This window comes from Leuresthes tenuis, unplaced genomic scaffold (genome assembly GCF_036924035.1).
Source record: "Leuresthes tenuis unplaced genomic scaffold, fLeuTen1.0.hap1 SCAF_12, whole genome shotgun sequence".
NCBI classification, from domain to species: Eukaryota; Metazoa; Chordata; class Actinopteri; order Atheriniformes; family Atherinopsidae; genus Leuresthes; species Leuresthes tenuis.
This window is the reverse complement of record NW_027325366.1, coordinates 18,877,732-18,893,055: the sequence shown is the minus strand read 5'-3', so window position 1 is coordinate 18,893,055 and position 15,324 is coordinate 18,877,732. Positions and strand designations below refer to the sequence as shown.

At 43.1% G+C, this 15,324-nt stretch overlaps 1 protein-coding gene across 1 annotated transcript; it reads left to right on the top strand.

Moving 5' to 3' along the window:
* The first annotated feature begins 819 nt into the window (after positions 1-819).
* LOC140319323 (leucine-rich repeat-containing protein 58-like) lies at positions 820-7,857 on the top strand. The gene is made up of 4 exons (XM_072396923.1): positions 820-1,529; positions 5,271-5,399; positions 5,545-5,822; positions 6,152-7,857. The coding sequence occupies exons 1-4, from the start codon at positions 1,069-1,071 to the stop codon at positions 6,343-6,345; spliced, it is 1,062 nt and encodes a 353-aa protein (XP_072253024.1). The 5' UTR covers positions 820-1,068; the 3' UTR covers positions 6,346-7,857.
* The last annotated feature ends 7,467 nt before the right edge of the window (positions 7,858-15,324 follow it).

The following is a 15,324-nucleotide window of genomic DNA, read 5'->3' as shown; positions in this document are numbered from 1 at the left end:
TATTCCTGTAAGTCTTATGCTTATGTCATGCCACTGATTTATTGCTAATTTATCTAATTACACGTGAGGTGTTCAAAGGTTTGTTTGTTTTTTCATCAACTCTCTTGCCACTGTCTCCATGTTCTTGTAACATAAAAATTTGACGTATTGTATTTCCAATTAAAATATGACCAGTGTTTTTTTTTTTAACCCCTAATTCCCTTGCTGTTTGTCAGTGTACATTAAATAATCTTGCGGTTGCTCAAAATAAACTTTATAGTCACTGTGCATTTTATTTTGACAGAAAGTACAGTGACTTTTTTTTCTCAAACGTTGGCACACGTTATTGAAAAAAACAAAAGGAGTCACAATTGGAAACAGCTCCAAAACTGTGGGTACTGGGAATGTCCACATCTGAAGTTTGTCCTCTGTCGAAAAGAGCTAAATGTATTAGGCATGTATCTGAATTCTGTTGCAAAAACTTTATTGTCCTGTGCCTTTTCCCTCATTCGGTGCACCTAAAAACCAACACACTTTTACATAATGTGACAGAAGACATGTGTTGCATAATGACTGAAGGACTTGATTACTGGAATGATGGATCATCAGCCAGCATTGCACCGTTGTTGCAAGACCTAAAAACTAATTTACTGCTGTATCACCTCATGATATGATAGTGCGTGACTATAAAATGCCAGTAAACTACATAGAGCAAGCCATAGAATGTTTAAATTACTGCTTTTGTAACAATATAGGTTGGGAGAGTGGCCAATCAACGCCCAGATGGGCGGGGTATCTGTCAAGGATCAGCCAATGGGCGAAATCCCCCTGAAAGAACGTCTGCGTTGTACAAGCGCTGCTCAGCGGGCAGAGTAGTTAAATGTGACGAAAGAGGCCTGTAGTTAGCACTAATTTAGTGACTTGTATTTAATCCGAAATGCGGTTAACTGTTACTGGTGAGAGTGTGGAAGTCTATCCGTTTTACATGTTGAAGATAGGAAGGCCTAGGAACTAACTTGCGGATCACGTGGACTGCAAAACTTTTGCGAGGACCTCGAAGAGAGTCAAATTCACGACAAAACAGTCAAAATGGAGATTCACGAAGGAGCAGCAGCAGCAACCAGAGATTATGTGCTCGACCTTTCACGTTTGAGTTTGAACACTTTCAACGTTGACAGTATTAGCGACGAGAGGAAAAGGGACACCAGACAGATGTACCTGAACAACAACCGACTGACCTCGCTCCCCTCGTCGGTCAGCCTTTTCTACAACCTCGAGTTTCTGGACATCAGCAACAACGGACTGTTGTCCATCTGTGATGGCATCACGCGACTCACCAAGCTCAAAACCCTTTTTGCCAAGAACAACCGTCTGGACGAGTTTTCTCTGCCCAAAGAGTTCGGCTCCCTGCCGCTGGAAGTGTTGAACTTAAGTGGGAACCGGTTTGAGGAGATCCCACTCCAGTGCACCAAACTGCTGAGTCTGCAGTCGCTTTCTCTCGGCGGAAACAGACTCAAAAGTATTCCCACAGAGATTGAAAATTTAACCAGGTAGGTAACAGCACAGGGCAGCTATTAACTGGTTAATCAAGTCAAGCACTGACACATGGGTTTAACTCTTTGGTGCAAGCTAGCGAGTTATTTAACGCGACCATATTGCACAATGACACGAATAGTAATGTTAGACTGAGTAGAGATAAACCTCAGGGTTAAACCTCAGGGTCCGTGTGAAAGGGCACTACGGGTTATACATGTCGCTATGGTGCATGTCGCCATGGTGCATGTCGCTATATATATATATATATATATATATATATATATATACTGCGCTGCTTTATCCTGACCGTTAGCCTGTGATTCGATCAGTTTGACAGGGAAGGAACTATGGAACGGACGTGTTGTTGCCATGGTGATATGTTAGGCCTGAATTGATACGGTGGCCGAGAGACGTTTTAAAACGACTAACAAGATTGAATGAAATTGGAACCCGCTGCAGCATTTCAACGCATCATTTCTCAAGAGTATGGAAATATTTCCCGGTGACGTCTTTCCACAAAACGCAACAGGAGCAGAAAACGCAATATGAGAAGAAAAAAAAACTTTAAAAAACCCACAAAAGTCTAAAGATTTTGGAACTGAAATAGTCTCCTTAAGTTATCAGTCTCTATACATTTGCGTTGAGAACTTTTATGGCATCGCTTGCCTGCTTCTTATGTAAGATTCTGAGTGCAGGACTTTAACTCGAAGGATCACTTGTAACTTTTCAGAGATGATCAATGGGCTTTCTTCTCTCACTCCTGTAAAAGAGGCGGAGGGGGGGTCAAATTTCAGCTGATGTAATAGAATGATGACAACATATCTGTGCTGAACACAACCCATTATCTCTCCGAGCACAACTTGATGTACACGTCAGAAGTTAGTCTAAAAAACGTCTCGTTCCTCTGTGGTTTACGTTAGTCAGCTTTCATCAGTCACTGATGGATGTGCGTTGCATCTGCCTTGTTTGCTTTGTAAACCCCTTTTAGTCACACTTAACCCGCTTTTTCACGAGTCACACGTTGACCCACATTTTTCTGTCACAGTCTGGGAACCTGTTGCATTATTTGAAGTGTGACCAGTTCTGCTCCATCTTTACAGATTTGGTTAAATCCCCTATCTCATCAATGCTATTGACATTTGTGCCCCTTGTTCAAATTCCAGTTTGTTGTGTGAACATCATGACTCATAGCATCTGCTAAACCTGGTCCAGTCCTGGCAGGTTTAGGCACATATGCAAAGCGATTTTGGAGTAAAGGTGTCATTAAAAGACGGAGTCTGTCCTCACATGAAAATTCAGTTTAAATTAGACATGGTTGTAATTACACATGGTCACATGGGAGATTGTCTCTTAGAGACAAAAGTACAGAGAGAAAAAAAAGAGACTAAACGCAATAAAAGAAACACAAAAAACATCCAAATTTGCAAATTTAGCTGCAGTACAGTCAGTTAGAAATAATTTTATTTATTTATTTAATAAAATTTTGTCTTTGAGTTTCCTGTGAGAGACGAAGAACACGATAGAGCCCCGGGCCATGAGCCCTTTTACAGTCTTATCCTATGCCAATTTCAACGGTAGCAGATCACGGTGACCCGATGCGAGACCCGAGGCCAAAGGTCAAACTTTAACCAGCGCAATCGCACATAAGAGTGCATCTCTATCACTAATGAGGCAGCAGATGATAAAGAGGGCCGTGCGACTTATGATCGCACACAGTCAGACCTTTAGCCGCCTCATATCAGTCTCAGATACTAGCTTATAGCTAATAGCAGTGATTAGTTTGTCTAAAATGAAAAGATACGCAAAAACGGCGTGGAAATCCATGAATGAGTATCGGTGTGCGCAGAAAGGCAGAAATGTGCACGCACATTCTTTTTGCCAGATTTACAAAGCTCTGTAATCATATGGTTCTCTTTTATAAATCTTAGTAATTGAGAAACTGTACAAACACACGTGGACAAACCTGATTTCCACTCCCCATTTGTAGGCATGAATGGATAAAGACGCCCCACTAATTGTGAGAACTAATGACTCAGTTCAGAGCAAAGGATCCTGCAAAGATAAACCAGCAGAGGACCGACGACTCCTGTTGTATCTGCAGAACACAGCATTGACATGCTGCGATTTTTACAGATTCTGCTGGTTTGCTGAATAGGTGAGGTTCTATTTGTATTTTACATCGCAGGTCATTTTGCTCATTTGCTTGTGCTTATCGAAGGCCTGGTGGTGGCCTGAAAGAGTTTTCAGCTGGGCAGCAGTTGCTGTTTGTACAGCGTTTCCCGGGGCTGTTAAAAAGTCCACGTAACTGTCTTCAGACTTCTTCAAATTGTTCATTTGTTCACTCACTTGGACACTATCACTATCCTTCACTGTATAGAGGACTCTCTAGTTGACGGGGGCAGACAGTCGATGATGCTTTTCAGATACTACTTGAATGCATCGTGCATGGTCATTCTTTGCCGTTTATTCAGTTGGGTGTCACGTAAACGCCAGCTGGACTCATACACGCCAAATCTGAGGGTTTTTTTTTTCAAAGTAGTGGAGTGTATGGAGAGACCCTGAAAGGATCTGCAGGTTTCCCGGTGAAGCAGAAAGAAATTCACTTTGTAGCTGCAGGTGCCGTCAACTTTGATTGATCACCGGTCATCTTAATTTCTCTCATCAGCCTCCTAAAAAAAAAAATACTTGGACATTTTGAAATGTCTCTGTGGGAGGGGGACACACACACAGATATAGTTACTGTGACATGCTAATTTTATCTGTGAAAGTGTCAGTGTCCCATGATTGTGCATAAGCATACAGCTCTGCACAAAGCAGCTACTTCTGATGTTTTTTTTATCTGTGCTTTCCCCCCAAACATCTGTGGGTTGTGAGCAGACCCTCAATGTCTCAGTGACCGTCACAGAGGGGCTTTGCCCAGTGCTCAGCACCGTGGGCAGTATAATGGCTTCATGTCTCGCAGTTGCTGTGTCATCAGTTCCAGCAGGCAGATGGCCCGACGGCTTACTTTTGCTGACCAGTCATCCGCAGTTCTCTCCCTGTTGTCTCTCACTTTGTCTCCCATTTACCAGCCTGTGTGTTTCGTGCCTACAGTCAGCCGCCTCGATCTTTTTGCTATCTTAATAGCACCAGTGCCTTTTAATGTTGTTCTCCACTGAAACTGGTGCAGTGATGCAGTTTTCTTTCTGTTTGGAACCATTCCGATCCATTCATTTTAGGTTGTTTCTGCTCAGCTGTTAGCAGGAGATGCAAGCATACGTGTACAAAAAAAATCAGTTTTGTGCGGTTGGTTCACTTCCTGTCTTTTTAAATTTTTTGTGTATTTTTTATTTATTTATTTATTTCTTAAAACTTTGCAGGCAAATTTGGACACAACCACTAATGTGACCACTTGAGTGTGAATCGGTGCATCTTTGTCTCCCCCTTGTGGCATGTTGATGTACTTACAGTTACAAATACAACATTTTGTATTTTAAATGAAGATGGAGCTATAGAGAAGAGATTATCTTTTAAGGACTGTGAGTTGTGGATTTAAAAAAAAAATGGGGGGGGGGGGGGGTTGCTGTTGTAAAGGTGCAGAGTGAGAGCTTTATAAAGGAACAACCATCATGACGAAGCTGAAAGAAATGGATCTCACAAATAAATTGTGAAGAAAGAAACCTGTGAAAGTCATTGTTGCACTGCATTAAGCTCCAGTGAAATAAGACCTGAATTAAAGAGCATCCCTGTCCTCTTTTTTTCTTTTTTCCTGTCAGTTTGGAGGTGCTGTATTTGGGTGGAAACCTCATCACAGCCATTCCTCCTGAAGTGGCAAACCTGCCCTACCTCACCTACCTGGTCCTATGTGACAACCGCATTCAAAGTGTGCCGCCACAGCTCACCAGGTAACATCAGCACTCTACATCATTTTTAACAGCTTAGTCTGGAGTATGCCCTATCCTCAAGGCTGGAATTGTGTGTGTGTGTGTGTACATGTTCCAGTAGTCGTGCTTTGAAGATAAACTCACTTACCTCCATGTGTTATTTTAGGCTCCACTCGCTGCGATCCTTAAGCCTCCACAACAACTTGCTCACTTACCTTCCTCGAGAGATCCTCAGCCTGGTGCAGCTGCAGGAGCTCAGTCTCAGAGGCAACCCACTGGTGGTACGCTTCGTCAAGGAGATGACCTACGACCCTCCGATGCTGCTGGAGCTGGCAGGCCGTACCATTAAGAGTCGAAATATCCCGTACTCCCCCTCCGACCTTCCCTCGAACCTGGTGCGTTACCTGGACCTTGCCAGCAAGTGTCCCAACCCCAAGTGTGCCGGTGAGACTTCTTTGTTCTCGGTTTTTCTCATGCTGTGCAACTCTGCCATTTTTCTGTCCATAAGTTAAGTTTGATTTAAAAAAGAAAATGAAGCCACGTCTATTTGCTGCCTGCCTCATGCCAGCTTTTCCCAAATCAACCAGAAATCAGCTCTTTAACTTGCTGCAACATAAATGTTTTTCTTTTCTGGCTTCTCCTCTTAATGAGCTGTTCAACTCCTACTTCTGTCCTTTGGCTCCCCTGATCACGCTGAGGACATGAACTGCCTTCATTACATATGCGTAGCAGCACCGCTTGGGCCTGACTTTGCTCTCGTCATTGCTCCTCAGGTGTGTACTTTGATTCGTGTGTGCGCCACATCAAATTCGTTGACTTCTGCGGGAAGTACCGGCTGCCCCTGATGCACTACCTGTGCTCCCCCGAGTGCACCTCTCCCTGCAGCTCCAACTCCCAGAGCGACGCGGAGTCCGAGGAGGAGAACAGCGTGCCCGCCGACCGCCTTCAACGGGTGCTTCTGGGATAGAGCGCCACGGAGGGACATCTGAGCCTCTGGCCAGTAAAGGCTGGGTCCGTCTTTCGACGCCATCCTGCGGAGGGGAGCTTACTTCGAACTATGCCAGACGCATTTCCACAAACTCACGCACAACTATGTGCACATGCGCTTTTGTACATTTGGCCACTTAAACGCACAGAATATGAAACAATCTTTTGTTGAACTTGGACAACAAAAGGTGGTGTGGTGGTGGTGGGGGGGGGATTATCCATACTTCATGTCAATATTTGACTAAATGATGGCTCGTGTGTGTCATGTTGCCATAGCACCCGTCTTTCAACCTGCTTCTCTGGCGGTTGAGCACAGGAGGGCAGTAGAACTCTTGTTTGGACTTTGAGGACTGAAGGAGTTTCATGATTGCTTTCGTTTTCCTGGACAGCATATTTCATCCGTATTGTAACACTTTAAGCCTTTTTATCACCTGCAGCACATTATTATACACTTTGAGTTTGAATGTTTTTCTCCAGCTGCTGCAGCGTTTTTCATCGAAATTTCTCCGACCAAATGAGCGTCGAAAAGGAGCTTTTTAGTATGTCAGCAGAAAGTGGTTTGACACTACGGCCCTCTGATGTGGGAGATAAGAGAGCCTTATTTACACTTTATAGTATTTTTTTTTTCTTTGCCAGCTCTATGGTCATTAAACACACCACCTGTGAGGAGCGTTCCCTCGATGCCTGTGTTTAAATGAGCTCAGATTAAGGCTTTCACATGTGGAAGTTTGCTCGTCCAGGCTCACTGGCAGGAAGTGCACGTGGGGGTGGACCAGGGGAAACCATCCACCACACTAGCACAGAAACAATGGCCATTGAACACGACCCCAGTCGCAGCCTTTTTTTTTTTTTTTACTCGCTGGGCGTCGACGCACAATAAAAACGAAGCTCGCGGTCGGAGAGGTTTCTGTTCTGAGTTCATCGGTTTTGGATGCAAACCGCGGTCATTTCAAACAGGAAGTGATGTTTGTCTTCCTGGTTACATCTCTGCTGAAACTTTCCGCTTGGGTGAGAAGCCGGGGACCCGTCGGACGGACAGTTCTGTGTGTGTTAGCGAGGAGGAGGAGGAGGAGGAGAAGTTCCCAGCAGCAACTAATGTTTAGAAAGCAGAACTTTCCTCTGTGTTACAACAGTTCCTACATTACAGCTACTGCTAAGTGCCTTAGTAACAGTAAAATACGAGTATGTTTGCGTGTGAAATAATGTGATTAATATATAAACCCTAAAATGTGACAAATTTAACATTTCGAAGGAATTATTATGGAATCCTTTGGTATCAGATTTTTGTACTGATCAGCTTAACCACACTAAAGAGCAAAGGTAAGCTTTTATAACAAAATAAACTGCTTTTATACTATTCTTTTTCAAACGCCAAGTGAGCTTACATTTTCAGATAACCTACAGATGGAGCTCTACTAAACACGAGATGATGGTGATGTACTGCGAACGTGTCAGATGCTGTAAGTAGACTGTGATAAACGTATAATAAAAAGTGATCATCTGGTGGCGGCTTCTGGTTTCTGGGAGAAACGTTCTTCTCTCGACGCTTTTGCGACTTTAAACTGTGATCCCGTTGGAAGGTTTTTGTTCCAGTGGCTTAAAAGCACGTCTCAGTGGCTGTGAACAGTGAAGTTATTACAGGGTAAAGTGGTCTTTAGCCCATTAAGTAAAAACGTTATCCACATTTGAATCCCACTCCCGAGTGATCCGAGCTTTTAATAGAACTTACTCAGAACTTAACAAGCTCGTGTAGGTTGTTCAGGGTCATCATAAAGAAGCCACCAGCCTTCTCTAAGCAGCTGCTTACTTGAACACTCTGCCTCTGAAAATTTGGAGCAGTTGATTCCAGGAAAATGCCTGATAGGCATTTCTCTACATTCCAATGGAAATGAGGAAAGTTAACCGGGTCGTTGAAGGTAGGCTGAGGTCTAGAGAAATTCCCAGGACTTCTTCTGAGACCCCTGAAGCAGCGTTGTAGCCATCAGAAGAACCCTTTTCTGCTCTCTCACTGCAGAATTTTTATTGTTAAGTTTGCAAGAGAGCGTCCGAACTTTCCTGATGCAAACATATAATGCAGTGAAAGTCAAATCTCCAGGCCAGGGTGGTCAATGTCATGTTTGGATTAATGTTACTGAAGTTGGCACAGGGAAAATCAAAGAAAGGATTCAGCTAAATATCAGCCAACTGACCAAAAACCCATCTACAGCTGGTGGACTGACCTAAAAAGAGCACTTATACATGTAAAACGGGGGGGGGGGGGGTGGATCTGAGAATACTTGAAGCCAACCTGTGATACCTGCCTAAAGAGGATATCATGAAGTACTCAGCATGCAGGGTGTCAAAACTTCTGGAGCTTTTTGTGTTAATTTGAAATCATAAAAGATGGAAATGTTACACAAATGTGATGTCTCCTTACATGATGCCCTCGAAAAAAACCAGGTATTTTCCTTGATTCGCTGTTGCACAAATCTTTTTTTCTTTTTTCTTTTCTTTTTAAAATGATTTTTTATCAAATGTTGCTCAAACTTTTGCAAACCCTGAATAATGGGTTCTTTCTCCTGTCTGCGTTCACACGTCCACTTTGTGTCTCGAATGTTTTCAGGTTTCATCTGCATTCTGTAAGTGAATTAATTCTTGAATCTGAACACTTTTCTGTAACCCCCTAACTAAGAGATTCAAGAGCAAATTCTTTCTGTCTCAGACAATCTGTTAATCCCTTAACGCGACCTGCCAAGAGCCATTGACTAATTTGTTTCCTTTTCTGTTTTTTTTTTAATGCACATTATGTTCTTAACTCCGCTTCTCGTTAAACTTCTTTCCACTTCACCGTTTCTTTTCAGCCCGGCTGGCGCGAATGATGCTTTGATTTTCGCATATTTTGTCTGTTTTGAATGGTCTTGAACCAAGTCCCAGCTGGGTTCCCGTGTTCTTTCACTCGGCAGCTACAGGCAACCAAGGAAACACTCCCCACAAAGTGGCCGAATGCACGCCTGGACTTTGTGAGCGCAGGTTTGCGCGCGCACGCACGCACTTTGAGCGTAAAACGCGAACACTCTGTCACAAAGGAAACCCGAGATCGCGGATCAGGGTGACAAACAAACGAGAAGCGGAGCTGTCGCCTGCTTCCAGGAGAGAAATCGGCTTCTGTCCAGGTCGCAGGGAGTCACAGAAAATGAAATAATTCATGATATCGCGCCTTTGTAATCTGGAGATAACTCCTGACGTTGGGTCGGCCTCCGAGAAGAAAGATGCTGCCTCCGTTCTAGTTGCGCTGCGCGGTAAATGTGGTGTCTGATCACATCTCACCTCAGTAGTTTTGTCTTACACATGAGGACTGACGCCAGCTACATTACAACCACAAACGGAAACATGTCGCATGTAACGTAGTTACATTTGTTGATGTCTACATCTTTCCATCCTTTTAAGGCGTTGCGACACGTTCCAAAAAAAGTTGTAACATCTTTTTTTTTGTAACTTTGTGACGTTACCTTTTTTAAATGTATTTTTTTATTCTTTATTCATCATAACCCCTAAAAGATGTTTTTGGAATAAAAAAAAAACCAAGTGAGGAAGTCTTTAAGTTGTTATTTTATCCCATCCTTGTTGCTAACACGTCTGAATGTGCAAAACAGTAGACGGTTCTTCTTGTTGTCGCTGCAGTTTTCTTTTGAAAATGTTCCACCTGGCACCGGTCAGGACTGCCGGCAGGGCAGCACAGTGCCTTCCTCTTCCTCAGCCACGCCTTTGTAATGAAAGCAGAACGTGGTCTTCAGACGTCCTCTTGAAGACGACATACGTTGCTCCAAAGTTTTATTGAACGTTTCTGCATTAATGTGGCCATTACAGATCATCAGTGATGGCCACCACCGAGCCGGGCCTTTCAGCTTGTTTCCGATGCACACAGTGCCCATTTCTTCCAGAAAAGATGTTGAATATCGATTTGCGTGACAACAAAACATCCCCACTGCGTTATGGTCCACCCCAGATGCATCAGAGTGCAGATAATTTGATGCTGCCTCCGGGAAAAGCTAACATAAAACTACACTGAAGATATGACGTTTTTTTCTGTCACTGTATAGTCTCATTATCTTTGTGGTGCGTGCTAAACGTTTCCCAATTCCTTCTGAATATACGAGCTGCTGATACAGTGGGGTCTGAGGCATTAAAGATCACAGATAGCCAGCTTAGGTTTTTTTACCCTTTCTCTTCATGCATTGAAATTCCTCCAGATTCCTGAATGGTTGATGATGCTGTTTCCTTTCCGATCTTTCTTCGAGGAACACTGAGTGCAAACAGTTCAATTATTTTCTGCATCAAATCATGTCGCCTATCACTCACTGACAGCGCCTGTTTCACATACTTCGTTTCTATCCCTCAACTGCATCAGTTGCAATGTTTTCCTTGAAATATGAATGTAAAAATGAGTGGATATTACCAAATTAAGTTTAGACCAAACACATATTATCTTGGATTCATTCAGAGCTTCATTTTGACATAAAAATCAAAACAGATGTAAGAATAAGATGTAAATGCATCTTCCATACCATCCATTTCTGGTTTTGTTCTGTTGTGCAACACAATTTCTCCTCACCTTGAGAGTAACAATACGCAGGTTAAATGCAGATGATCGGTGGATCAAAGTGTTTCGGGGGAAGGTGTGATAATGTAATCCTCTTTTCACCCTGAGTCAGAGGCATACCAGCCCATGTCAGCTCACGAGTAAGTGTGCCTTAACATGCATGCCAGACCTCACACATGACTAGTTTCAAATTTACAACGACTTCCTCCAGCAGCCACACACTGCAGATACCCTGACAACAATCAAGCCTTGTCTTTAGAGCTACACTGTTAATCCTTCAAGAGAAAATCTAGATTAAGTTCAAAGCTGGGAGGAGGTGGTGGAGCGGAGGCCCAGTGGTTACCAGAGAGAACTGTTCCATTGTCCATAAGAAGCACAGACAATTCAAATTTATGAGTAGAATTGGTCGCAAATTAGTCAAATTTGCAAGTGACTACGTCAAATGAGAACAAGTTCAGTGGGGTTGGAATCGATGTACAAGGTAAGGTTTCGGATGTTGATGACTACAGTACTGTGCAAAAGTCTTTCACCACCTCCCATTTCTTAATATATTGGCAAGAAAACGGAAAATCGGTCCAGCAGTTTACCAAAAACATAAATAGAAATACAAAATGTAAAGAATGAACAGTGTTCGTACATTGCAACAGAGTTCATCCACACATTCTGAGCCCGCTTACACAAGCATTCTTGTCATTTCTTTAAGCAGTCGTCAGGAATAGCTCTCCAGGCTTCTTGAAGGGCATTTCAAAGCTCTTCTCTGGATGTTGGCTGCCTTTTGTTCTGTTTTCTGTCAAGATGATCCCACATTGCTTCAGTAAGGTTGAGGTCTGAGCTCTGGGGAGGCTCCATCACTCCACAAGACCTGTTGCCATTGATTTTCAATCCAGTTCTTGAGTAATTTGGCATGCCTTAGCCTTTTCTCCCTTTCCCCTTCCTTAAGAATTACTTTTTCACTGCCACAGTCTTTTTTAGGCCGTCTACTTCTTTTTTTTACTCAAATAGCACTCTCCGCTGAAATATATCAACTTTTGAGCTAATATGTCTATGAGAATCAAGTTGTTGGTGCAAACTCTGTTATCTTTGGCTTTTTTTGGGGGGGGAAAGCGACTTAAGAAATATACACTGTCTTTGTGACAAGCTGCTAGTAAGTGCAACTCTTTAGAATTGGTATAACATGGGAGGGTAGTGCGCACAACTAAAAACTAAAAAAAAGTTAGTTCCTTGTTAAGTTGTCTGTTATGTGTAGACACGACAGAGATTCACCCAATGAGTTAGGGGACTCTTTTATGCGTCAACGATTCACAGGCTAATCTTTAGTGGCGTGACAAAAAATAAAAACAAATCCCCTGAAATGAAAAGCAGCCGATGTCCAAAGAAAAAAACTTTAACAGACCATCAGAACTCCCAGGAAACTATTTCTGAGGACCAAATGAAATTCTGGCCCCTTGAAAGTGAAATATAAAAAAATGAGAGGTCGCTCAAAACTTTCGTACAACAAGCTACAAAATATACATTTGGAATATTGTTACGGTTTTTGCCTCCTAACCCAAAACAATGGTTTTACACCGAGGTTGCCTTCTGATGAATTTCAACCCTTAATTGCGACACTGCAGCGTTTTGCTAATTCCCCATTAGATCAGGCTGCCATATTTCTCGAATGTGAGAAAAACCTGTGACGGTCAGGGAGTTTAGTGGGCTGCAGCTTATGAAAAGCACGAGCAAATTACAAAAACATGTTTTTCAAAGTGGCAAACCGAGCTGCAAAGGCTCACAACACAAGCAAACACTGAAATGTGCAGCAGATGGCACAGGCGGAGACCATAACAGAGGAAAAAGAGAGTTAACTGGACTGAATATCGTATAACTTAACATGGAATTATTGCTTAAATGCCAGCATATCATTTCATTCTTCATGATAGTCTAAGGAAGATCATCATTTCTAAAAAAAACAGAGTGAGTCGGGGGGTGATTTGCATAAAACATACCATGACTTGAACCCGCTTAGGAGCTTTAAAGGGGAACTCCGGTATTTTTAAACCTAGACCTTATTTCTGGCATGAAGTAAGTTTATCTACTCACCGAGAACAATTTGGCGAAAGTCGGCATCCTTCTGAAGATATTTAGATAACTCACGATCCGTATAACAGGGTGAACGGGGCTTTGACGATGCAGCCTCTAATTATGTCTAATATCTGTCTTTATTTCACCAATACTTTAAGACGAATGAATGAACGAACGTGTAGTATAGCTCTGTTAGCTCATTGGTGCTGTTATGTGGCTACTTGCGGCTTTAGGAGAGCTAACGGCGGCATTTCTACACAGGCACTCTACTGGGATGACTTCATCCACACGCCCCCCTGGAGCACAGTGTATTTACTCCTTGCTCTGTGACAGTTGGTTAACTTCACACGGAGTTTGCTACTGCTAGTTTTGTGCAACATGGCAGGATATTTATCAAATTTTGACAACGTGAACGACGACTTTGAGTAAGATGGACGTTCTTACCGGAGTGAATGAGCTGTGCTGCAGGCATGTGTGTCGATGAAGTGGTCCCAGTAGAGGTGTGTGTAGAATTCCCTCCTCTAGCTCTCCTATAGCTGCAAGTAGCCACATAACAGTAGCTATGTGCTAACAGAGCAATAGTATGCATTCGTTCATTCATTCTTCTTAGAGTATTGGTGAAATAAAGACAGATAATGCCTTATTTAGAGGCTGCATCGTTTTTGCCCCGTTCACTCCGTTATATGGATCGCGAGTTATCTAAATATCTTCCGAAGGACGCCAACTTTCGCCAAATTGTTCTCGGTGAGTAGATAAACTTACTTCATGCCAGAAACAAGGTCTAGGTTTAAAAATACCAGAGTTCCCCTTTAATTGGAAGAGTGTTGCTAATCCAGTTCCATAGCAACACTGCAGGAGGAGCTGCAGCGTTCCAGAGAGGGATTTGTCTCTCGGCATGTTTGTGGGCAAACCTGGGCATGCCAGAGGAGCGTCCAGCAAAGGGCTGCACTGGGTTAACGAGGCTTCAAACACAGAACAATACGTTTCCATCCACACGGTCTCAAACACTCCTGAAAGGTGGGAGTCTCTGGCACTGAGGTGGGATGTTGAACTCAAACTGCAGATGCTTCCATGTCAGGAAACAGTGGTGCGATCTGTCAGCAGATTCAGCAGGAAATGGTGTGTCATGAGTGTAAAAACTCTGCTTGTTATTTGTTTTGTTTGATGGACCTCCAGCTATATATGCCCAACGTAACAGCCCAGTGCGAGAGGGAGACTGTAACTGACACCAGGATTTGGTAATTATTAAGTCTAAATGTTTGAATGGATCCCTGGTAACCTCAGAGGAGCAACATGTGTCTTGTTTCATCCAGTTCATCCTACCAGGCATCTTCTCTGCTTTGACTCCTGCTCTTTGAGTAGCAGTCGCGTGTCCTGAGATGAAATATTCAAGACCCCGGTAATCTGAGTAGCCGTGCAGTCCACCTGCTGCTGCTGCAGTCATATTGAACTCTATCATGAGGGAAACCTGAGTGGGACTGCCACGCTTTGGGTGTAACTGAGCTGGAAACTGTGGGGCATTGAAATGCTCTCTTTTGAACTGGCAAGTGAAAATATTGAGTTTACCAGCTACTACCCAACTGGAGGTAACAACTTCTCTGAGCTTTTCATCCTTGTTTTGACATCTGCTTATTGTTTTTGCTAAAGCGCACGCATGGGTTGTCTCCAGGCACTCCAGCTTTCTCCCACTATGCAAAAGCACGCATGCATTGTTCACCGATGATTCTGAATACACCGTAGGAGTGAACGTGCATGATCATGTTAGCCCCGTGATGGCCTTGTGACGTGCCCAGGGTGCACCCTGCCTCTCGCCCAATGGCAGAGAGACCCTGAACTTGACAAAGTGGGTGTAGAAAATAGATTAATGGATGGATTTATAGTTGAAAAGTAATCCGGTCAATTAAAGTTTCTGTTAACAACGATGAGAGTTATAGTCAATGGAGGTTCCTATTGAAAGTCTTCTAGTTGTCCTTTCTCTGATACTGGATTCTGAAATAGGTGATGTGTAACCTTAAAATCCATCCGCTCGCTCTGTATTCAATCAGCTTATCAAAGTATGGCAGCAGTCTGCCAACGTGAATCTGCTTCCGGAAACCTTCACATAATAGCACAGGTGCAAAATCGATAGGAGCCGAATTATTTGGTGCGGAGGCTTAACACGGTTGTTTGATTTAGAGGGTTCATCTATTTGTTTAACAGCAGTTTAGCCGCCTCAGTTTTAAAAATCTATTGATGTTTTCTATTGCAGTGTCTTACCAAAGTTCAGGGACGCAGTACTCTGCAGGATAACGTAAGTTAGATGGGCTTCTTCCTCTTCTT